General features: G+C 37.7%; 4 protein-coding genes and 3 long non-coding RNA genes across 8 annotated transcripts; 4 read left to right on the forward strand and 3 right to left on the reverse strand.

The window, feature by feature from the left end:
* Positions 1-416: 416 nt before the first annotated feature.
* LOC148918058 (sirohydrochlorin ferrochelatase, chloroplastic-like) lies at positions 417-1,763 on the forward strand. Its single transcript, XM_089050484.1, has 4 exons — positions 417-461; positions 511-752; positions 817-859; positions 1,376-1,763. Exons 1-4 carry the CDS (start codon positions 417-419, stop codon positions 1,475-1,477), a joined length of 432 nt encoding a protein of 143 aa, XP_088906610.1. The 3' UTR covers positions 1,478-1,763.
* Positions 1,764-3,641: 1,878 nt separating this feature from the next.
* Positions 3,642-5,947, reverse strand: LOC103330163 (putative glucose-6-phosphate 1-epimerase). Of its 2 annotated transcripts, none has more exons than XM_089050551.1 (9): positions 5,716-5,947; positions 5,472-5,571; positions 5,142-5,216; positions 4,948-5,004; positions 4,708-4,865; positions 4,473-4,574; positions 4,170-4,301; positions 3,962-4,061; positions 3,642-3,861 (listed from the first exon to the last, which is right to left on the reverse strand). In XM_089050551.1, the coding sequence occupies exons 2-7, from the start codon at positions 5,547-5,549 to the stop codon at positions 4,289-4,291; spliced, it is 483 nt and encodes a 160-aa protein (XP_088906677.1). In that variant the 5' UTR covers positions 5,550-5,571; positions 5,716-5,947; the 3' UTR covers positions 3,642-3,861; positions 3,962-4,061; positions 4,170-4,288. The 2 variants fall into 2 exon arrangements, with proteins under 2 accessions (XP_088906677.1, XP_088906676.1); XM_089050550.1 differs by having other exon boundaries at positions 4,473-4,604; positions 5,716-5,946.
* A 2,825-nt stretch (positions 5,948-8,772) lies between these two features.
* Positions 8,773-12,735, reverse strand: LOC148918059 (uncharacterized). Its single transcript, XR_016125808.1, has 5 exons — positions 11,628-12,735; positions 10,727-10,881; positions 9,455-9,705; positions 9,219-9,309; positions 8,773-9,121 (listed from the first exon to the last, which is right to left on the reverse strand). It is a non-coding gene; the product is annotated as an uncharacterized LOC148918059 (long non-coding RNA).
* A 2,614-nt stretch (positions 12,736-15,349) lies between these two features.
* Positions 15,350-17,549, forward strand: LOC103330164 (uncharacterized). The gene is made up of 2 exons (XR_016126380.1): positions 15,350-16,194; positions 16,599-17,549. It is a non-coding gene; the product is annotated as an uncharacterized LOC103330164 (long non-coding RNA).
* Positions 17,550-18,713: 1,164 nt separating this feature from the next.
* On the forward strand, positions 18,714-20,631 carry LOC103329819 (sirohydrochlorin ferrochelatase, chloroplastic). The gene is made up of 6 exons (XM_008232339.3): positions 18,714-18,837; positions 18,965-19,161; positions 19,293-19,354; positions 19,506-19,616; positions 19,747-19,839; positions 20,115-20,631. Exons 1-6 carry the CDS (start codon positions 18,791-18,793, stop codon positions 20,214-20,216), a joined length of 612 nt encoding a protein of 203 aa, XP_008230561.2. The 5' UTR covers positions 18,714-18,790; the 3' UTR covers positions 20,217-20,631.
* Positions 20,632-20,842: 211 nt separating this feature from the next.
* LOC103329820 (chaperone protein dnaJ C76, chloroplastic-like) lies at positions 20,843-22,773 on the reverse strand. Its single transcript, XM_008232340.2, has 6 exons — positions 22,504-22,773; positions 22,172-22,364; positions 21,914-22,103; positions 21,624-21,730; positions 21,248-21,446; positions 20,843-21,168 (listed from the first exon to the last, which is right to left on the reverse strand). The coding sequence occupies exons 1-6, from the start codon at positions 22,596-22,598 to the stop codon at positions 21,014-21,016; spliced, it is 939 nt and encodes a 312-aa protein (XP_008230562.2). The 5' UTR covers positions 22,599-22,773; the 3' UTR covers positions 20,843-21,013.
* A 497-nt stretch (positions 22,774-23,270) lies between these two features.
* LOC148918060 (uncharacterized) lies at positions 23,271-23,708 on the forward strand. Its single transcript, XR_016126253.1, has 2 exons — positions 23,271-23,509; positions 23,607-23,708. It is a non-coding gene; the product is annotated as an uncharacterized LOC148918060 (long non-coding RNA).
* Positions 23,709-23,719: the final 11 nt, after the last annotated feature.

Genomic DNA, 23,719 nt, shown 5'->3' on the forward strand with positions numbered 1-23,719 from the left:
TAATAATCGGGCTGGACTCTTTGGGCTAAGCGGATCTCCAGGTCCAGGAAATCCGCTCTCAATTTTGGGATGAAACGAGACACCGTAGGTACCATTAACATATCGTATAGCCGCGCGGCTATAATTTTATTTATAAAAAATAAATAGTAGAGCCGACCGGCTATACCGTTTAAAAACGTGGGCACCTTTTATTTCTTCGAGTCCAATAATAATCGGGCTGGGCTCTGTGGGCTAAGCGGAGCGGATCTCCAGGTCCAAGAAATCCGCTCTCAAGTTTGGGGTGAAACGACGCTGCAGCTACCATATCAACTGTAAAGCCGAACGGCTATACTCTTTTTTAAATAGTATAGCCGAACGGCTATACGGGTTTAATTTTTATTTTTTCCCCATCCATTTTAAAGAAAACCTGTATACCAATGATCGCCTCCAACTGGACCGTTGAAGCTCAGAGCCCCAATCATGTCGATTAGGTCGCTACCCATCTGCCCTCAATTTACTGCTGAAAGGTAGAAAGCTCGAAGCCCTCCATTTTTCTTCCAAATCTGCATCATCTTCTGTGTTTATACATTTTGTTTTTCGTTGTTTGGGGCATTGGGGGACTGTTGTTTACTCTGTTTTATTCCACAATCAAAGCTCCTTGTCAAGCGAAATCGGGGATTCGGACAAAATCCAAATGGGGTTGGTGACAGAGAAGGCGTCATCATCGTCGACCCAGGTTCACGCCGCAAGGAATCAAATCTCATGCTAAGAAAGCTAATCAAAGATTGAGATTTTGGGGTTTTTTTTTCTTAACATTGCAAAAGTGCTTATGATTAGGAGTTGGCGGAACCATCAATTCATGTTGCATTCAATTCCTGTGGTATACTATTAACTATAAGGTAACTGTCAAACAAAGTAGGACAAATATTCAATTATGCTAAGATACACTCATATTGGCTTATTTTGACTCTTCTTATTATTATTCTCAAATATATAGGTATTTATAGAGAAGTACAACCCTAAATAAAATAGAAAATAAATCAAATTACAATAGAAAATAAATATAAATTACAATAGGAAGACTCGCCAACAGTAACGTCACCTCTTGGCCTCCATCCGCTGGTATGACGATGGAATTTCCTTAATTTGATTCTTTGCCTATGCATCAAACGGTGTCGTCACATAATTTCCCGAAGCTTTGGCTAAAGTTATGTTGATGCTTAAATTGATGGTTGAATGTATTTATCCTGGTTTTAAAAACATGTCCACTAAATTAAGGGCGATTGTGCTTGATATATTTCTCTTTGCTTGCTCAACTTTGTTTGCTCTATGTGCAATATGCGTTTCAACCATATTCTACTGTGCTTTTGTTCTGATATAAGGTCTCTGGCTGTAGGATGTTTTGAATGATAGGATCAGTCACTGCTTGAGCCATTTTGCTGGAGATGCAGAGGAGTGCTCTGTTTGTGTTGGAACAAACAAATGCCAGCTCCATTGATTCATGCAAGTGCACAGCAAACAGTACGGCGGAATTAAGGGCGCATTTCACCTTGAAAATCAGGAGATTCTGTAACTTGGTTAAACCATATAAAGCTTCGAAGCAAGCAATTGTTGTGGTTTAAATTTTGAGGGCATGGTATTTGCTTTGGAGGACAACGGTTCATTCGTATAGCCGTGCGGTCATACTATTTTTATTATATAAAAAAAATCCCAATATAGCCGTGCGGCAATACTATATATATATAAATAAAAAGAGGACTCGCCTGCGCCTTGCTCCCATTTCGCCATGTGTCAGAAATCGTATAGCCGCTCGGTTATACGATTTTTAATATAAAACTGTAGCATAGCCGGACGGCTATACTATTAAGGACCCCGCCTTGCCTCGAGAAATTATAGAGTAGTAACGTATCACCACGTCAGCTGGTGATACTCCTACTCAAAATATGCCATGTGTCTTTATTTTTTAACAACTCAAACTTTATTTTACAACTGGACATTAACCTAATTTTTACCATCTAAAATAAAATTAAGAAAATAAACAATGGAAAAAAAAAAAAAAAGGATAGCCACAGCCCACCCCAACACGCCTCTGGTCGCCACCCCCTCCCTCTCTTTTATCTCTCTCTCTCTCTCTGTTGCCGTTCTTCAACTCAACCTTTTGGTGACTACCCCAAGATCCATATGTATTGTTATCATTGATGAAGGTCTCACTAGCATATGTGAAGAAGGTTGGGATGGGAGGTAGGTCTATAACAAACAGGCTACAAATGGACCAGCATGAAATTGATATGGAAAGGGTTGATTGTGTTGGGTATTATATTGGATCTAATAAACTCCATCAGATATTAAGATTCATTGACAATGAAGATGAAGTTTCCTTGTTGCAAAAATTTATTAGGCTATGGGGATTTGGCTCTCTTACTTGTGTGACTAATGATTGTTGATGGCAGTCAGAAGAAGACGACAGAGGGGTGGTGTGGGGGTAAGGGTTGGGTTCTGTTGCTAGGATATTCTCCTTTTTTTTCTTTTTTCTTAAGTTTTTTATTTTTCTAATTTATTTCAGCGGATAAAAATTAAATCCATAACAAAGAATAATTAATTTTTTTTAAAATTACATATGGCATATTTTGAGTGGGAGTATCACCCGTGGTAGTACAGACCATTCTATAATTTCTCCCTGGCCACTAGCGCCTGTTTCGCCACGTGTAAAAATAGTATAGCCGGTCGGCTACACTCTTTTTATAATAAAATATTCCCAGTTATAGCCACTCGGCTATACTCTTTTTTAATAAAAAAATATCCCGAGTATAGCCGTTCGGCGCTTCCCTTTTTATAAAAAAACACCAAAAACAAAGAGAGGGCCCGTCTGGTGCTAGGGATATGGTCTGGAGAAGCTGATTCAACTGATGATTCGAGGGAGGTCTTTGTAGAGAAGAGTTAAGGACGAACCATGCAGAGGATCGCTTCCATCGTTAGCTGAAGCCGCGATACTATCGTCTTGATACACCACAACATCCATAGACTGAGAAGGAGAAACTGGTGATGATCTTCTGCTACCAAGTTTCAGTGAAAAAGACAGGTTTTAAAATTCCTGCGCCTTCTGATTGGGTATCATTGTATAATTTTATGCTGCTTTGGTATTTGGTTGCTCTCCCCAAGTCTTGCTTTTTGATTCTTGCTTTAAGGTTCTGTGACATATGTCCTAAATTTTTCTCCATCTGTGGAGGAAGTTGGTTGTTTAAGAGATCAATGGATTTCCAGTTTTGTAATGTAAGTCATGATGGAGACAAGTTTTGTTGATCCATTTGATCAGATGTAGACAACTAAGACAAGTTTTGTTTATGTAAATACAAATACAACTGTTTTATATAAACAACATTGGATGTGAGTTAAGAACTTAGTTGAGCTTGGGTCTGAAACTCTGTTTAAAAGTTATACCAAAATGAAAAGCATTAGAAAGGGCCTCAGTAGTACTGATCCTCTTCTTCTGGAAAAACAAGCATGATTTTATATGTGGTTTGAAGTTAGCCCAAAATTGACATGTTCGATTCTAATAAACTATAAAGAAAAAGGAAGATTTGAGTGCTGCAAAAGAGAAAGTGAGTTTCCAAAAGAGAAGGATTAGAAACTTATGTCCCCCAAATCTATTTGAGCTCTATATTTAAGCATATTTCAGTTGAAAAAGGTCATTGATAAAGCAAAAGAGATCCAGTTTAAGTAGTTGGGACTTGGAAGTCATTAAGTAGTGGCTACGTGTCTTTAGTTGTTGGCTACAATTGGGGTTTCGATGGCTGCAGAATCTACACATAACATGGTTTTGTAGTCCCTCAACCCCCAAATCAGGGAGAGTCTTGGTCTTTTCGTCCCAAGGGTTCCAGACAACTGCAAATCACACGATTTTCCAGCATACAAGTGAGAAACTATCATTTCAACAAAACGGAAAAGTAATAATTTATAACAATTATAAAAGATTCATAAGAACCTGCATCTGGCATGCCATCCTTCCGCAGAACAAACGTTCTCTTCTTCTCATGGTCTATCATGGCTATCTTAGTTGGGGTGTCCAAATACACTCTGTTGACCTGAAGAGGAACAAAAACTTGAGAAAACAGAAACACATAACTTATTGAGTTGCCACCAATTCATAAATATGCTGCTTTTAGAATTAAAACAAAAGAAAATAGAGGAACCTCGCCATCAAAGGTAATAGCATCTGCCTGCTCCGTGAACCTTTCTCTACGCGCCAGATTGTTGAAATAATCAAGTGTCTCCAAGCCCTCAAACGCACTTCACTGCAGATTAAACAGCATCATGCAACCTCTCTGAAAAGCATAACATGCAATTTCCTCCAAGCTCAGCTACTAATAAAATACAGACTCAACAAACAAGTATGTTTTTTTATAACATGAACAGTACTTTGAGGAACCTTGCAAAATTCAATCTTAGACCTACAAAGGTAGTTAAGCAATAACTTCTATTTTTACAAGGCTCACCTAATATCTGATACAGACAAGTAGTTACTCAGAGCAAAGGTAAAGGAGAACACCTTGCTATCCGTATTTCTAACGCGGGGAATCAAAGTGAGCTTGCCAGCACTGAGAGAAATACGAAGCCACAACTCAAAGCTTAAACAATCCACCAGAAAAAGGATTCACATGATTAGACAAGTGATGATGCATTTCTGCGTAAATCATATCTAATTAAATGATCAGGGTTCTGAGAGCATACCTATGTGGCCAGGTCTTCAGATCCTCTTCAGCAGACTTCAAGATCAAATCCACTGATGACTGATTGTTAGTTGGAGGCAAAGGTGAGGGGTCATTATCTAGTGACCACAATCTGTTCCTTGTGAATCCGTGCTGCTCCAGTGAACCAAGATTTCCAAGCTGCAAGAAGCAGTATACAGAATGCTCAATCAGAACAAGAACAGAATCTTAACATGCTTGTAGTAGTTTCTCACTGTCCAACCTGTGGAAAGCAGACAGGTATGCCTCCCCTGATGGCTTTAGGTGGTTTCCAAATAGCCTGCACAGGAACAAAAGGAATGGTTAGAGTTGTTGCTTTGGCTATGAAATTAACTTTTACAAGGGCTACTTTAGTCCTTAAATTGAAACAGTCTCAAACAAACATATTTGTGAAGAAATTTTGAGTTGTTTGTATACCTTGCTACTCATAAAGAGCAGTTCTTCTCGTCTTTTGTTCTTCCACGAAACAACCTGCCCACCATACAGAAGCACCTGCAAACCATTCGATATCAAACAGTTGGTCACCACACTTTGCAGAGAAGAAAACTGAGAATATCTGATAAACACCCCAATTAAAATACTCTTGTCATTAATTTGACACCCCTTTTACATCTATATCATGGACCAATGATAAAAATTTCAACTTTAGGCTATCATATCTATAATCTGCCAAAATTAACAAGGAAAATTACGAGTGCAGGGGCAGCAAAACAGAGAGAACATAATAATTTATTGAAACCATCCAACCTCTGCTGAAGACCCAGTTGGCTCCGTGAGTATGATTCGGGGCAATCCATTACCATCATGTACTATATTCAACGGCATCGTTCTGAGCCTAAACCTCTCTCTTACAGAAACCCAAAATAAAAGGATACATCAAGATTTGTCTTTGACAACCAGAACAGAGAACAATGTAAGAAAGACAATATCTTTCCAAGAAAAACAATGAAGAACCAGAATGAACAAGCGTAACAAAAATGGGTCAGCTTACGTTGATTGCTATTTTATATGGAATGTTATCGGCTTCTGAGTTTGAAGCAGAAGAAGAAGTAAGCCCAACTGTGTGTTGGGTTCGTAGAAAATCTTTGCTTCAGCCATATTGCTGGAGATGCAGAGGAGTGCTCTGTTTGTGTTGGAACAAACAAATGCCATCTCCATTGATTCATGCAAGTGCACAGCAAATAGTACGGGCGGAATTAAGGGCGCATTTCAGCTTGAAAATCAGGAAATTCTGTAACTTGGTTAAACCATATAAAGCTTCGAAGCAAGCAATTGTTGTGGTTGAAATTTTGAGGGCACGGTATTTGCTTTGGAGGACAAGGGTTCATTCATGTAACCGACCAGGCTTTCTACGTTAATATAGCCGCGCGGCCATAATCTATTTATTATATATAAAAAATCCGAGTATAGCCGTGCGGCTATACTATCTATAAATAAAAAATACCATCTGCCCATCGCCCGCTTCGCCACGTGTCAAAAATTATATAGCCGTTCGGCTATACCCTTTGTATTAAAAAAAATCCCCGAGTAGAGCCGCCCGGCTATACGATTTATTGGAAAAAAGGCCCGTCTGTCAAAAAGAGTAGAGCCGCGCGGCTATTATATTTATAAAACATATTTTTTTGAAAAAGACCTCAGTAAAACCGTTCGGCTATACTCTTTTTATATAAAAAAAAAATATCCCAAGTATAGCCGACCGGCTATAAGCTTTTTATAAAAAAAAACACCGAGTATAGCCGTTCTGCGATACTATTTATTTTATTAAAAAAAAAAGAGGACCCTTCTGGCCTAGCTCCCCTTCGCCATGTGTGAAAAACAGTATAGCCGTGCATTCGGGATATGGTCTGGAGATGCTGATTCAAGGGAGGTCTTTGTAGAGGAGTTAAGGACAAACCATGCAGAGGATCGCTTCCATCGTTAGCTAAAGCCGCGATATTATCGTCTTGATACACCACAACATCCATAGACTAAGAAGGAGAAACTGCTGATGATCTTCTGCTACCAAGTTTTAGTGAAAAAGACAGGTTTTAAAATTCCTGTGCCTTCTGTTGCTAGGATATTCTCCTTTTTTTTTCTTTTTTCTTAAGTTTTTTATTTTTCTAATTTATTTCAGCGGATAAAAATTAAATCCAGCTGTAACAAAGAATAATTAATTTTTTTTAAAATTACATATGGCATATTTTGAGTGGGAGTATCACCCGTGGTAGTACAGTACCATTCTATAATTTCTCCCTGGCCCCTAGCGCCTGTTTCGCCACGTGTAAAAATAGTATAGCCGGTCGGCTACACTCTTTTTATAATAAAATATTCCCAGTTATAGCCACTCGGCTATACTCTTTTTTAATAAAAAAATATCCCGAGTATAGCCGTGCGGCACTTCCCTTTTTATAAAAAAACACCAAAAACAAAGAGAGGGCCCGTCTGGTGCTAGGGATATGGTCTGGAGAAGCTGATTCAACTGATGATTCGAGGGAGGTCTTTGTAGAGAAGAGTTAAGGACGAACCATGCAGAGGATCGCTTCCATCGTTAGCTGAAGCCGCGATACTATCGTCTTGATACACCACAACATCCATAGACTGAGAAGGAGAAACTGGTGATGATCTTCTGCTACCAAGTTTCAGTGAAAAAGACAGGTTTTAAAATTCCTGCGCCTTCTGATTGGGTATCATTGTATAATTTTATGCTGCTTTGGTATTTGGTTGCTCTCCCCAAGTCTCGCTTTTTGATTCTTGCTTTAAGGTTCTGTGACATATGTCCTAAATTTTTCTCCATCTGTGGAGGAAGTTGGTTGTTTAAGAGATCAATGGATTTCCAGTTTTGTAATGTAAGTCATGATGGAGACAAGTTTTGTTGATCCATTTGATCAGATGTAGACAACTAAGACAAGTTTTGTTTATGTAAATACAAATACAACTGTTTTACATAAACAACATTGGATGTGAGTTAAGAACTTAGTTGAGCTTGGGTCTGAAACTCTGTTTAAAAGTTATACCAAAATGAAAAGCATTAGAAGGGGCCTCAGTAGTACTGATCCTCTTCTTCTGGAAAACAAGCATGATTTTATACGTGGTTTGAAGGTTTTGGGATAGCAGATAATATTCCTAAACCCTTAACTTATCTAACTTGGAGGTTTTGGGTTCCCTCGAAGCAACCCTTTTCATCTAATTCTTATCCCAACTGAGCTTTCTAGATATTGCTCCAACCATAGGAGGCCGTAGGAAGAAAACTACTTACCAAATCGCCCAATCACACGAGCCATATCCCAAGCACATAACATACTCCCACTGCTCTCAGGCCTAACAAATTCATTGGCATTGCCATCTGATAGAATGGTCTCTCATAAATCCCTTTGGTATCACCAAACTGACTGTGGGCCATGTTATCTCTTGCAGTAAGCAGAGATGGCGGAAGGGTCCTCTGAGGCTGCTTCACATTTTCAAAATGTGCTGGAGCAGCCTGTCGACTTGAGATTCTTATGTCATCGCTTGAACTGGGATGAAATTTCTGTTTCACCTGTGTATGGTGATTAACATTAGGAGAGCTTCCATTGGAGAATGCACCTTTCTAAGACTGCCCAGCATAATCTGAACATTTCATTCATTCTTATGTAATTAATAACAGATAAGACTTAACTTTAAACATGGGTAAGTTTTATAAAACCCAGTCTAACCTTTACTCCTTGGATTTGAACCAACGTGGTTTAACGTATAGCCGCGCGGCTATAATGTAGAAAAAAAGTGATTTTTTTTCTGCACCTTTTACGAGCAAAATAATAATCGGGCTGTGCTCTATGGGCTAGGCGGATCTCTAGGTCCAGGAAATCCGCTTTCAATTTCGGGGCAAGAAGGCTGTACTTTTTTAAAAACAAATAGTATAGCCGATCGGCTATACTGGTTTTTTAAAAATAGTACAGCCCGACGGCTATACGCTTTGCAAAAAGCCGCCCGGCTGTACGTTTAAAAAGGGTAGAGCCGAGCGGGTATACCGCTTTAAAAACAAATCGTACAGCCGGGCTGCTATAAATTTTTTACAAAACGAACAGCGTGGCGATACTTTATTTAGAAAATAAATAGTGAAGCCGATCGGCTGTACTGTAAAAAAGGTGGTTTTTTTGTGTGCACCTATTATTTCTACGAGCCCAACAATAATCGCCTCCAACTGGACCGTTGAAGCTCAGAGCCCCAAACATGTCGATTAGGTCGCTATCCACCTGCCCTCAAAATACTATTTGCAAGGGCAATCACTATTCACGTGAATAGTGGCTGCCCTAGCTCCCCCTTGCCATGGCTAAGGGCAAATGGGTGGAGTTGCTCTTAAAGCATGGAAGATAGCTTTTTCTGTATTTCTCGGACCTTCCCACGTTTGGATGCCTCCTCTTTTGCAGTCCTTCCTTTATCTAGCACATCAAAATGATTGTAATGCGACTAATAAATTCATAAAGTAAAAAACAAAAAGAAATTTTCAGTGGAAAAACAGATGCAACAATAACTCACCAGGTTTCTTTGCAGACCTCCCAGTTCCCCTTTCACCTGTACAACCAGTGGCTGGCCATACTTCTGCAGAATGATTAGAACCACCATGGTCCTAGGAACAAAAACAAATGCAACAGCCAAAAAAAATTGAAGAATAAGTTTCTAAAACAATTAGTCCAAAATGAATAAGTTAAACACAATGTGAATTGATAATGTTACTTGTTCAAATGCATTCCTGGAAATTAATGAAGTCCTACCAGTGGGGATAACAGACAAGTCCAAATTAAGGAAGTGATCTGCCTAAATGAGGGGTTTCTGTTGCTTTAGGATCAGCACTTGATAAAACTTGAGCTTCATCTCTTATCAATGCATGGGTTTTTCCTGGTTTACATAGAGTTGCAGCTTCAGAAGAGGAGTCTCTAGTATCACTACTTTTTCTCCAGCCTGTTGTAAGGCGTCACTGCCTGTCTTTTCGTCATCATGAAGTTGTTCTTCTTCATGCATCAAACTGTCCCGATGAATGAAGCAAGCAATTAAAATATAAGAAACCATAAGTTCTGAAGTTAATGTGAACCTACATTTTAGTTCCAGCGGCAGCAGATCCAGCACAATCATATGTAAAATCAATGATCCGTAGCAAAGAATTATACATGCAAAGTATACCTCTGAATTGCATAGTTAAGGTTACTTGATTGTGCATTTGATTGAAATGGTAAATTGTCTTGCTTGCTAATTTTTTTTTATGTGTGTTGTATTAGCCTCTTGAAGAACCAGAGAAAATGACCAATATTATTCTTCAAGCTCTGGAAATAAGATAATCAGTGAGATTTGTATAAAATCAGTTATTGACGACCACATTAACGATAATACAAAATTTGAGCAAATTGCCTCTCAGATTTGTAACATCAGTTCGGCTACTCCGATTATAATACAAAAAACTATCACATTCGTTTGTCTGAGACAATAAAATTAAGTTTATAAAGAGAAGAGAAAGGGGTCAAGGATATATGGCCAACAGACAAAAGCAGAAAAACAAAACGAATATACTGTGAAGATTTTCTATTTATAGAGTATAGCCGATCGGCTATACGGCGAACATATTCTATTTAACGGGTATAGCCGACTGGCTGTACTGCGAAAAGTTTCAATTTATAGCGTATGGCCGATATTATATTTATAGCGTATAGCCGTGCGGCTATATGGTTATATTATTCTATTTATATAGTATAGCCGTGCGGCTATACTATAATAATATTCTGTTTAACGAGTACAGTCGCCCGCTATACTGTTAAATATTATATTTAAAGCGTATAGCCGACCGGCTATACTGTTAAAATATTCTATTTAAAGAGTGTAGGTTATAGCCGTGCGGCTATACAATAAAGGAAACACAACTTAATAATCTACGTGTGCTTTAATTTAATGTCTTTGTGGTTATAAATTTCACATGCCTATATTGCAAAGATTACAGAATTTCATAAGAGAATTTCCATGCCTCAGCTGCAGTAGATAAAGGAAAAGGAAATTACCTCAAGCACGAAAGTGGTTACCACGATAGTACAGACATTGCCATCGACATTGACTCTATTACGCCTAACTTTCTCCAGTAAATGCTGCATACACTCCCAGGATGGACCAGATCACCTTCTGGAGTACCCCAGAAAGCGAATGCCTCCTCCACTTGCTGTAAAAAGAAGAGGATTAGAACTTTGGCCAAATATAGACTAAAAGCAAATACATAATGTAGATTATTGAGGGAAACTCGTAACAGAAGCTTCTTGAGTTCATAATATCATTGAGGAACTGCATTTTGTCTACAACCATAACACACACAGTGATGAATAAACGAAAAAAGGAGTGAATACTACACACACACACACATACATACATACATATATATATATCACATATTCAATTCTGCTTGACAAAATTCAGGCTTTGAGACAAGAAAGTATTACCAGGGGAAGTTGGATTGAAAAGCATTCTAATATAAAATTCTTTCTTTGCATAATCTTAGCATAAAGGAGGAATATATATTTAAATGGCAAATATCAAACTTGCAACTTATAAGGAACACAGAAACAAGACGAATGCCACGGATCTCCAGAACTGTTAAGGAAAAACTAACAGGGCAAAACCTTTTAATGTGAATTACTTGCCCATTTTTAGAGAGGAGATGGTGGAAGATAGAACAACAGAGAGAAAAATAATCAACCATGTAGGGATAAGATATTAGAAAGATAGTAGCTTTTTTAAAAAAAATTCTGGATTTGCTATGTATTCAGACCACATTCAGGTATATCATCAACTGGCATAATTCACAAACTTTAAGACACAACAAGATACTTAAAAGATTTAGACACAAGTCAATCAAAATAGTCCAAAAGCATAAATGCATTGCAAGCAGCATCAAAGGTGTATATATGTTACCAGGTCCAGGAGCATCTTCAAAAGTGCGTTAGTCACAATGTGAGCAAGAGCAGATTTAATCTGATCATCCCCTTCAAGATCATCGACACATTCCCCTTGTTCATAAGTTTCCACCAAAACAGGCACAAATGGGCAGCTTCCCTTGCAAGATAAACTAAAGACATGATAAAAACTGCACTGCTGTACACTCTCATCCAATCTCCACCACTTTAAAGCAGGAATCAAATTTGAAAGTTTTGCTACCAAATTGATTATAACAAAATCTCTCGTAATCGATTCACAAACACCAGGATGCCTAACCTTTACGGCAACTACTATGGGCTTCACCTGTTGACCAGCGCCATGCACTTGAGCAATACTTCCAGATGCCACTGGTTTCTCTTCACAATTATCAAAACTCTCTGGGAGCTTGCGGCCAAACGCTAGTTTGATAGTTTTCTTCGTGTAGGCAAAGCAGGAGCTTTGGCGATTGAATCATCAGAAGAAACAAAAATTAAAAAATTTCCGTCTAGGCAGCCTAGGCTGGTCTGGGCGTTTATTTTATTTTTTAGATTCTTATTTTCCAGGTTCAATTTTAATGCTTTTCTTAACCCTCAGTAAAGGTTAGATAATAAAAAATATTTCTTTAAATGATATTCCTAGTTGAACACATTTATTTTCTATTTGTTGGCAATTTCCGACATGACCCCCCCATACACGACTCAAAACCCCCTCGATTAAATTTTGTAGGGTGTAGAGTGTCCAAATCCCTTCTTCCCCGTATGTTTTTCTTTGCAATTCAGATCCTCTCCCCTTTGATAAACACGGAAAAAGGAAGTTGGGAAAACAGGCAATGCAAAATATTCAAAGATGTAAGATGAAAAGGCAAAATAATTAGCAGCAGTCACTGACATTTCCTGTGACGTATCTTTTATCTGCTTCTTAGAAGGAGTAGTATATGCATAAGTAAATGTTAGAATCTCTTGCATAATGATACATGGAATATTTTGATTTACTATAGTCTGCATACATATGTAGAATGGTAATTCTGGTCGAGCAACTACTTTCGCGTGGAGTAAAACCAAGCTCTGAACTGTTTCTGATTGATGGAAAGTGGCCTCTGACGTGTGATTATGAAATCGAAACTGATACATCACACGTGAACTGCTTCTAATCGCAGTATACACAACAGACACAATGCAAAGCCTTGCTCAAAGCCTATGGAGTATATAAGTGCCCGTAAGTACTAGACAAGGATTCTGTCAAAAGTTGCCTGCTTACCAGGACCTTTCCATTTTCCACATGACTTCATTCTCATTACACTTAAAACAATGTCATTAATGCATTACACAAGCTAACTTTTGCTTTCCAAGTTTACCCTATTCAATTAATCTATATTATTTTTTTTGACAACTCTCTTACCATCTTAATAAAAAGTTTTTTTAATTTTAACGTAAGTTATTTTTTTGAAAGAAAATGTCTGCTTTCGTCTTCTTTTTTTAACACAAAAGAAATGTCAATTTTCTATTTTATATACATAAAAGACATCATTCACATCCGTAAGCACCTCAATTGTACAAAGTTCACAGACTAACTTTTTTTTATAAAGGAAATTGCTTGATTGCATTTTTTATGCTACTAAATAAACCAAAATATCCCCCAACAGCATAGGCTTGAGATAAAATATATAGAAGCAAAAGAATAAAAAATCATCAAAACTGATTTCAATATGAAATAAATAAATAAATAAATTGCAGTTTAGATTAACAAAAGACTGGTCTCCATCCATATTATACAAGCGGCTATAATATGTGCTCTTCTCTAATTTTATTATTTTTTAATGGTCATGAAGAGAAACATTTATAACAACCCAAGGCAAAAGTGAGGAGAGCCAAAACCTGTACAAACAATAAGCAAAGACCAAAAAAATAATTGACGTTAAAATTTATTTATTAAGACGGTAAGAGAGTTGTCAAAAAAAAAAAAAAGATCAATTGAATAGGGTAAATTTGGAAAGCAAAAGTTAGCTTGTATAATGCATTAATGACATTGTTTTAAGTGTAATGAGAATGACATGAGGAAAATAGAGAAGATCCAAAGGAGAAGGTTAGAGAAAAGATTGCTAGCATTCCCCAGGATAGAAAGCTCCCCCATCAACGTTATTGTTGCTAATTCGAGGGCGAACTACCGGCTAAGATCCCGGTGGGCGAACTCGCAGCTTTTACGATGGAATCGATTCAGAGGTTTGTTTTAATGTTATTTTTTTAATTATTAAAGAATCGAATTTTTATTTTATTTTATTTGTTTTGTATTTCTAATTTGTTAGGGAACATTATGCTGATTTTTTGAAAGTTGGAAAGAATTATGAACCTGAGATTCGAGCTTCAAGTTCCTTTCTTTTTCAATTGTACGAGAACTGTATGTTTCTTTACAGTTTAGCTTATACAATTGTAAGTTTCTTCACATTTTAGCTTATACAATTGTACAATCCTGGTTCTATTTAGGTTAATCAGGATTGTACAATTGTATAAGCTAAACTGTAAAGAAACATACAATTATATAAGCTAAACTGTGAAGAAACATACAGTTCTCGTACAATTGAAAAAGAAAGGAACCTTGAAGCTCGAATCTCAGATCCATAATTCTTTCCAACTTTCAAAAAATCAACATAATGTTCCCTAACAAATTAGAAATACAAAACAATTAAAATAAAATAAAAATTCGATTCTTTAATAATTAAAAAAAAACATTAAAACAAACCTCTGAATCGATTCCATCGTAAAAGCTGAGCGTTCGACCTTCGGGATCTCAGCAGGGAGTTCGAGGAGTTCGACCTTCGGGATCTCAGCAGGGAGTTCGAGGAGTTCGCCCTCCGGGATCTCAGCCGGGATCGGGATCTGTTGCAAGGGTTCACTCGTTGCAATGGTTCACTCTCACTCGACAATCTCTCAGACTCTCTCACTCTACAATCTCTCAGACTCTTAATGGCCAAGGTTTAGGGTTTACAAATTAGTGGGCTAATTGTTGGCCCGCTTTCATGATATAGGGCCATCGGGTCATGTCAAATTGCGACATTCGGCCGATTGTTGGGCCGTTTTCACTCTACAACTTCTGGGCCCAAGTGGGCCCTTTATGCGACATTGGGCCGAATCAATGACAATAATACATTGGGCCGGAAACATAAATACAAACATGAAACAAAGAACAGATTTGAAAAAAATGAAATCGGGAACAGTCTTTCCCCAAAAAGAAATCATCGGGAAAGATCTCAAAGAACATGAATCATTGGGAAAGACAGATATTTCCCTCAAAGACTTCATCTCTCCCTCATAAACTCTATATTTCCGATTATTCAAAAGATAACGAACATGAACTAAAGAGAATATAAGAAAATGAACATCAACTAAAAGAACATGAATCATCGGAAAAAACAGATCTTTCCCTCATAAACTCTATATTTCCGATTATTCAAAAGATAACGAACATGAACTAAAGAGAGTATAAGAAAATGAACATCAACTAAAAAATCACCGGCAAAGATAGATCTCAAAGAACATGAATCATCGGAAAAATCAGATCTTTCCCTCAAAGACTTCATCTTTCCCTCATAAACTCTATATTTCCGATTTTTCAAAAGATAACGAACATGAACTAAAGAGAGTATAAGAAAATGAACATCAACTAAAAGAACATGAATCATCTGGAAAGATAGATCTCAAAGAACATGAATCATCGGAAAAGACAGATCTTTGCCTCAAAGACTTCATCTTTCCCTCATAAACTCTATATTTCCGATTATTCAAAAGATAACGAACATGAACTAAAGAGAGTAAAAGAAAATGAACATGAACTGAAGAGAGTATAAGAAAATGAACATGAACTAAAGAGAGAGAATGTTATGTTCGGAGGCAGATAGATGTGTGTTTATATATTATCAATTAGGGTTTGCTTAGAGTTACGAAACTACCCTTTGTCATTTACTATGCATCTGTTATCATCTTGACCGTCCAAAATTTATCTAGCGATAACGAATGTGCCACGTCATTTAATGCCAATGATCACGAGATGTTTGGGGCCATTGAATTCTCAATTTCGTTTCTTGGTAGTGCACTCAGTGTTGATGCTCTTTTTTTCTTTTTCCTTTTTTGAGAGGCAGAGGTAGTCGCCACTCTCTGTGTGTGTTTCACTAACTGAGCTTCTTGAGAGGCAGAGGTAGTCGGCAGGCGATCTAACCACACAGAAAAATAAAGGAAAAAGATGAGTTGTGGTGTTTGGAGAAGGAGACGGGTGTCTGTAGGATCAATTCTGATAGTGTGTGCATTGTGTGCTGGAATGGGGCTGTTGATGCTCAACTTAAGACAAGTTGATCCTCCAACGAGCCCCGATTTCCCTATGCAAATTCACAATTTGGTTTCGGAGTCTGAAAGCGGGTGTAGGGTTGGGGTTAAGGACGAGCCTGAGAACAAGAGTAAGAGAAAATCCAACTCCTGTGCTACGGTGGAACACATGGGAAAGGACTTCAAAGGAGGGTTCTGGGAGGGAAGTCTCAGAGTCAGGAAACTTATTCAGCATCACTTTGACTTGAATGGTATTTTTCTACTCTCATTTTCTTCAGGCTGATTGTTAGTGTTACATGTAATATACATGCTACCTGATTCATGAAAGTCCCAAACATTGAAATTGGTCTTGTTCTTAATTTCTCAGCTTCTTGTAAGGTTTTACATTTGTGTGAGATACATTTGGTTATGTTCCCTGATTCTGCTTGAACAATTCTACTTGCACTTTCGTGCTTTGCCTGCCCATATTCTGACTCCATCCAGTGTATTTATTCCTCACAACTACTCCCAGTCAGGCCATCCATCTTTCACATTCTTGTTCCATATACAAGCTTTTTGTTGTATTTAATCTACATTTTTCACTCAATTTGCTGATATCCTTATAAAAAGAAGTGATTTTTAATTTCTTGTTTGTTTTCTTTTTCAAACTTCATAGCATCCTACTTTGAGTGTGGAACCTGTGATTCATCCTATAGAACTTTTGAGGGATGGAAGCTCATACGACTCATTCAATATCAGAAGTAGAAGAAGTTTTGAGGATAGAATATCAGAAGTAGGGAGAAGAAGAATGTCAAAGAAAAAGAAAGAAAGCAGAAGAAGTTTTTTTATGATTAGTTAAGAATAAGAATAAAAAACAAAAGGAATGACAACGTGTGAGTGGTGACGTCATATTAAAAACGACAGCATGGAGTTGGTTCGTCTCTGCCTGTAGATTCTCAAGGTTGCACAAGAAGTCATGGTTTGTGATCAAGTCAAGTTTAGTTTGGATAAAAGTGATGCATCTCCGACAATTTGATTTTTTGTTCTTTCCTTGGCCTTCAACCTCACCAGTTTAATTACAATTTGATTTTTGTTCTTTCCTTGTTTTTTTTTTTTTTAACGTAATTGATATTTATAAAACTAAAAAAAAATAGAGGGCCCTTCGGGCGCTAGGGATATGGTCTGGAGATGCTGATTCAAGGGAGGTCTTTGTAGAGAAGAGTTAAGGACGAGCCGTGATACTCTCGTCTTGATACACCGCAACATCCATAGACTGAGAAGGAGAAACTGGTGATGATCTTCTGCTACCAAGTTTTAGTGAAAAAGACAGGTTTTAAAATTCCTGCGCCTTCCGATTGGATATCATTGTATAATTTTATGCTGCTTTGGTATTTGGTTGCTCTCCCTAAGTCTTGCTTTTTGATTCTTGCTTTAAGGTTCTGTGACATATGTCCTAAATTTTCCTCCATCTGTGGAGGAAGTTGGTTGTTTAAGAGATCAATGGATTTCCAGTTTTGTAATGTAAGTCATGATGAAGACAAGTTTTGTTGATCCATTTGATCAGATGTAGACAACTAAGACAAGTTTTGTTTATGTAAATACAAATACAACTGTTTTACATAAACAACATTGAATGTGAGTTAAGAGCTTAGTTGAGCTTGGGTCTGAAACTCTGTTTAAAAGTTATACCAAAATGAAAAGCATTATCAGTAGTACTGATCCTCTTCTTCTGGAAAAACAAGCATGATTTTATATGTGGTTTGAAGGTTTTGGGATAGCAGATAATATTCCTAAACCCTTAACTTATCTAACTTGGAGGTTTTGGGTTCCCTCGAAGCAACCCTTTTCATCTAATTCTTATCCCAACTGAGCTTTCTAGATATTGCTCCAACCATAGGAGGCCGTAAGAAGAAAACTACTTACCTAATCGCCCAGTCACACGAGCCATATCCCAAGCACATAACATACTCCCACTGCTCTCAGGCCTAACAAATTCATTGGCATTGCCCCTGATAGAATGGTCTCTCATAAATCCCTTTGGTATCACCAAACTGACTGTGGGCCATGTTATCTCTTGCAGTAAGCAGAGATGGCGGAAGGGTCCTCTGAGGCTGCTTCACATTTTCAAAATGTGCTGGAGCAGCCTGTCGACTTGAGATTCTTATGTCATCGCTTGAACTGGGATGAAATTTCTGTTTCACCTGTGTATGGTGATTAACATTAGGAGAGCTTCCATTGGAGAATGCACCTTTCTAAGACTGCCCGGCATAATCTGAAAATTTCATTCATTCTTATGTAATTAATAACAGATAAAACTTAACTTTAAACATGGGTAAGTTTTATAAAACCCAGTCTAACCTTTACTCCTTGGATTTTTTAGACCAAAAAAAAAAAAAACAACCTTTACTCCTTGGATTTGAACCAACGTGGTTTACAGTCTGGCCGCGCGGCTATACTTTAGAAAAAAAGTGATTTTTTTTTTTGCACCTTTTATTTCTACGAGTACAATAATAATCGGGCTGGGCTCTATGGGCTAAGCGGATCTCTAGGTCCAGGAAATCCGCTTTCAATTTCGGGGCAAGAAGGCTATACTTTTTGTATAGCCGCACGGCTATACTCTTTACAAAAAGCCCCCGGGCTGTACGTTTGAAAGAAAGGTATTTATAAAACAAATCGTACAGCCAGGCTGCTATAGATTTTTTTAAAAAACAAGAGTAGAGCCGCACGGCTATACTGTATTTAAAAAAATAAATATTGAAGCCGTTTGGCTATACTTGTAGAAAGGTGGCTTTTTTTGTGCACCTATTATTTCTACGAGCCCAATAATAATCGCCTCCAACTGGACCGTTGAAGCTCAGAGCCCCAAACATGTCGATTAGGTCGGTATCCATACGCCCTCAAATTACCGCTAAAAGGTAGAAAGCTCGAAACCCTCCATTTTTCTTCCAAATCTGCATCATCTTTTGAGTTTATACATTTTGTTTTTCGTTGTTTGGGGTATTCGGGAACTGTTGTTTACTCTGTTTTATTGCGCAATCAAAGCTCGTCGGCAAGCGAAATCGGAACAAGCCCTAGCTGCGCAGTCCTCAACTTCTCCAGAAGTAGAAATTCAAGCATAAGGTTGTGTATGGGTAGCGGCAATGGAGGATTCGGACAAAATCCAAATGGGGTTGGTGACAGAGACGGCGTCATCATCGTCGACCATGGTTCGCGCCGCAAGGAATCAAATCTCATGCTAAGTAAGCTAATCAAAGATTGAGATTTTGGTTTTTTTTTTCCCTTAACGTTGCAAAAGTGCTTATAGTTGTGTAAAAAGTTTGGCTTTTTAAGCTTGTTAATTTGAAGTTTGAACAATTAATATGAATTTCAGATGAGTTCGTGTCCATGTTTAAAGAGAGAACTGGGTACCCCATAGTGGAGCCTGCTCATATGGTACAGTAAATAAAAAGCACACATTTCTCACCCTTTTTGGGTTTTTTTTCATTGATTAAATTTTCAGGTGAACATTGTTTGTTCATTTCTTGATGCTATTTTGTTGGTGAAATTCTCATTGTATATGTATTTGTGAATTTTTAATGATTAGGAGTTGGCGGAACCATCAATTCATGTTGCATTCAATTCCTGTGTTCTACAAGGGGCCAATCGGGTAATTGTGAGCCCATTTTTCCTCTTTCCTGGAAGACATTGGAACCAGGTAGCTCAACATAATATATTATTAACTATATGAATATAGTGGGCGCAGTTGAATTTCGACTTTTAATAACTCTGTATGGATGATCAAGACAAACATGGTAAAATGGATTAGGCTCTGTGTTATTTTACAGGATATTCCATCCCTGACAGCTGAAGCTGCAAAGGAGCATCCTGGTGTCTCATATTTAGTAACGGCACCTCTTGGCCTTCATCCGCTACTCGTGGTATGATGATGGAATTTCCTTAATTTGATTCTTTGCCTATGGCATCAAACGGTGTCGTCACAAAATTTCTCGAAGCTATGGCTAAAGTTATGTTGATGCTTAAATTGATGGTTGAATGTGTTTATCCTGGTTTTAGAAACATGTCCACTAAATTAAGGGAGATTATGCTTGTTATATTTCTCTTTGCTTGCTCAACTTTGTTTGCTCTATATGCGATATGCATTTCAACCATATTCCACTGTGCTTTTGTTCTGATATAAGGTCTCTGGTTGCAGGATGTTTTGAATGATAGGATCAATCACTGCTTAAGCCATATTGCTGGAGATGCAGAGGAGTGCTCTGTTTGTGTTGGAACAAACAAATGCCAGCTCCATTGATTCATGCAAGTGCACAGCAAACATTATGGCGGAATTAAGGGTGCATGTCAGCTTGAAAATCAGGAGATTCTGTAACTTGGTTAAACCATATAAAGCTTCGAAGCAAGCAATTGTTGTGGTTGAAATTTTGAGGGCATGGTAATTTGCTTTGGAGGATGAGGGTTCATTCATGTAACCAACCAGAAACGATTGGGATGAGGCTTTCTACCCGTCCGTCAAAGCATTTCTCCTCTACTTTATCCATGGGCCATGTAACCTCGTATTGATCAAAGGATGGTAGTATATCTTGTTTATTTTTGGTCAAATAGCAAGATGCTAAGTTTAGTTGATCGAGAGAAGAACATCTTCTGTTATTTGCTAAAAAATAAAAATGAAAGTGAATATATGTACGTACACAATACATTTCTTTTCTTGATGCTCTTGTCTTGTTTTGGTGATCGAAATTCCCATTGTATCTCGGAACTTTCAATGAATGAACATGCATTTGGTATTTTTGCTGGATCGATGGACGAGGTCACAACACAATCCGACATTATAGTAGAGGAGGCAAAGAAAAAAGTGGCTGAAGATCTCAATGTAAAAGATTTATTACAAGATCAATTCAATGGTTATTGAAGTTGGAGAACTTGGAAAATTAATATGCATGTGGATAGAAATCTATGATTTACATACAAATTCCCCTCTTGAGAATTTGAGACATACATGTTCGGTTCGTTTCTACCATACAAAGTAATTTATACAGATTGGTAGTAATAATCTATATATGTATATATGTGCAGTTATAATTTCTCTACTTTTTATTCCTCCTTTTCGCCCCAAAAAGGCTTATTTTGCCATTGCCAGAATCTTGAGAATAATCCTGATGCAGCTTCCATGTTTATTTTCCTACTTGCGTCAGCTCGAGCCTTGGCTTGAGCAGGGGTTTCTTCTTCTTCAACAGTCGACGCACGTGCTGCAATGCAATATTGATATGATATATATGGCAACAAACAATATTGATGAGGTAATTAATAAGTAGTTAAACTTCTTACAATTTCTTCCATGTTTTTCATTGTGAGTTTGTTTATTGAATGATTTAGCAGCCATGAAAACATTTGCAGGTCTTTCCCAGCCTCCTCCGAATATCCCAAACCCTTCCTTTGGCTGAGGCTGAATCAGGAATTCAAGCACCGGCAGTTCTTCTTTCTCCACCCAATGAATGCAGTTCACAGGGCATGAATCGACTGATACCTGTAATACCCACGCCAATTTAACACCACATTCTAATTCATGAAGTAATTAATACATTATATATGTTCTTCTTTATACAAGTGATGTCGGGTGAGGGGATTCGAACACAAAATGTCATATGCAAGGGTAATTGCTCCTAACTACTTGAGCTACAACCACCTTGCATACATTATTTACCTCAATCTTTTGTTCATCGTCACCATATTGAAGTTTAACCCTAGCACATCCGAGAGCCTCATCAAATATGAAGGTGCTACTTGCATGGTGCACGCATTCTCTGCAACCTGCACAAATATAATTCTATTGCAATTTAATTAATGCAAAATTAAGAAGAAGCTTGTAGTTCAATTGATTCCCGAGATTCTAGGTTCCATTTCCACCTCCATCAAATCAATATCGCTTGGCTTGTATCAAGGAATTAATGTGAAATTAATATATGAGTTTCGGTAGATAAATTAATGACCAACCTATGCATGCATTTTCATCAACAAATAGACCTTGGGGTCTCAAAGGTCCATTCCATGAAGAAGTGCGACCTAAGCTTGATGAGCTGTAATTTCCTCTCATTTCACCAATGGAAGCATCATATTCTTTCCTCAGATTCTCTCTCATCAGAACCTTATAAGCTTCATTTAGCTTGAGGGTATACTCGTGACCCTGCTGCCCCTTAATTAGCCAACAATTAATCATCAAATATGTAGATTTAGATAAGTTTGATTACTTACCTCTTGTCCTGCAACATCTGGGTGGTATTTCTTCTGCAAATTCCTATAAGCCTGTTTAATTTTCTGCGCATTCGAATCAACAGAAACACCAAGCAATTCATAGTAATTTTTTCCCATGCTTGTTGCTAGCATTTCCCCTGCCTCTCTCTTACCACATCTGATTCTGCTTGCAGGGCTTCCCTGCCTCCTCCATCTTGAGCACAACAATTTCAATATCAGCCGCACCATAGCCAAATTCAAACCCAAAAAAATCTGAAAATTCTGCAACTTGTTTAAAAAATTAAAACCCTTTTATTTTAACAAACTTGAAAGCTTAATCTGCATGAGATTACCTCCAGATGGGCTTGCTTATTGTGGTGAAATGGTCCTCAACTTGGAAAGCTTTTGGTAGTGAAAATTGGGAAATTGAGACTGCAGAGACAGACATATTGGATATGCTCTCTCACAGGTGCCAAATGTAACCCTTTATGATTCTATGAATCTTCTGATATTACTCTCGACTTGAGGAAAACCCTGGCAGATATTTCTGTCCGATATTTTCCCCACCTTTCTACGTCTTTGTTTTTTTTTTTTGCTTTCTTTCTTTACAATAACCCATCACAAGTAGTGGCAAGGCAACCATGCAGCATTTAAAAGGATTGGGTTTGTGCTTGTTCCGAATAAATAAAAGAGATTGTCATTGGGCTTTTCTTTGCTTTTAGCCGCCAAATGCGTATATTTTAGCTGATGTGTGATAGGTCAGTTAGTGAGTCAAGAGAGTGAGGCCGTTCCTTCGCATCTAAATTAGAATGTATTTTTCTATAAAATGGTTTAATTTAGAATAATTTTTTTTAATGTAAGTTATAGTCTAAATTTGAGGGAAATGAAATTTTTCACACAAAAAAAAAACTATGATCCCTCTCGTCGACAAATTAAGGGCTTTTCCACTGAGATTAGAGTAACTTAAGTTACAAACTTATATTTCAACCTTCGGAAACCTAAACCTAATCAAGAATTGGGGAAAGTGATATCCTTCACCTGCCCTTTTAAGACAAAAGGGTATTATTGACTTTTCAGATTTCATTTTTGCTCAAACTCAAACGAGCGTATCCTCTGCGGAAAGGAAGTTCCGAGGAAACGACGACGTCGTGTTGTGTATGACGTCAATGCTTCTCGCAAGTATATTCGCGTTTCATTTCTTTCTTGAGTGCTGGAAAGCACTCAGAGAGTCTCAAAGATGAGAGCATCACTCTAGCAGCGCAAAAATGGCGAATGCAAGAAAATTTCTTTGTTCATTTCGACAATCCCTAGATTTACTGATCTCTTCCGGCTCCTCAATCTCTCCTTGTAGGCAATTCTGTAAGTACTTTTTGTGGGGAAAATTTGTCTGCTTTTCATATTCAATCTTTTAACATTTGATTGTTTGGGTGTAATTACTTGTTCAACTTATGCCCAGTTTGAACCTTTGAAGGCGTTGTTAAAGGGCGTTCAACCTGTACTACACAACCGTGCCTCAGCATGTTATTGTTCATTGAATATGCAAAGAAATTCTGTCGTTGATCATCATAT

Source organism: Prunus mume, linkage group LG4 (genome assembly GCF_029339155.1).
Source record: "Prunus mume cultivar Tortuosa linkage group LG4, ASM2933915v1, whole genome shotgun sequence".
Taxonomy (NCBI): domain Eukaryota; kingdom Viridiplantae; phylum Streptophyta; class Magnoliopsida; order Rosales; family Rosaceae; genus Prunus; species Prunus mume.

Coding starts and splice junctions, on each gene's coding strand:
- LOC148918058 (XM_089050484.1), top strand. CDS start 417: ATGATCGCCTCCAACTGGACCGTTGAAGCTCAGAGCCCCAATCAT. Junction 462..510: donor AAGCTCAGAGCCCCAATCAT/GTCGATTAGGTC, acceptor GCTGAAAGGTAG/AAAGCTCGAAGCCCTCCATT. Junction 753..816: donor TCAAATCTCATGCTAAGAAA/GCTAATCAAAGA, acceptor GCTTATGATTAG/GAGTTGGCGGAACCATCAAT.
- LOC103330163 (XM_089050550.1), bottom strand. CDS start 5,549: ATGCCGTTGAATATAGTACATGATGGTAATGGATTGCCCCGAATCATA. Junction 4,866..4,947: donor TACCTGTCTGCTTTCCACAG/GTTGGACAGTGA, acceptor TGCTTCTTGCAG/CTTGGAAATCTTGGTTCACT. Junction 4,605..4,707: donor CTGAAGACCTGGCCACATAG/GTATGCTCTCAG, acceptor GGATTGTTTAAG/CTTTGAGTTGTGGCTTCGTA.
- LOC103329819 (XM_008232339.3), top strand. CDS start 18,791: ATGTCGATTAGGTCGGTATCCATACGCCCTCAAATTACCGCTAAAAG. Junction 19,162..19,292: donor GGAATCAAATCTCATGCTAA/GTAAGCTAATCA, acceptor TATGAATTTCAG/ATGAGTTCGTGTCCATGTTT. Junction 19,840..20,114: donor GCCTTCATCCGCTACTCGTG/GTATGATGATGG, acceptor CTCTGGTTGCAG/GATGTTTTGAATGATAGGAT.
- LOC103329820 (XM_008232340.2), bottom strand. CDS start 22,598: ATGTCTGTCTCTGCAGTCTCAATTTCCCAATTTTCACTACCAAAAGCT. Junction 21,731..21,913: donor TGATGAAAATGCATGCATAG/GTTGGTCATTAA, acceptor ATATTTGTGCAG/GTTGCAGAGAATGCGTGCAC. Junction 21,169..21,247: donor TGAAAAACATGGAAGAAATT/GTAAGAAGTTTA, acceptor ATTGCATTGCAG/CACGTGCGTCGACTGTTGAA.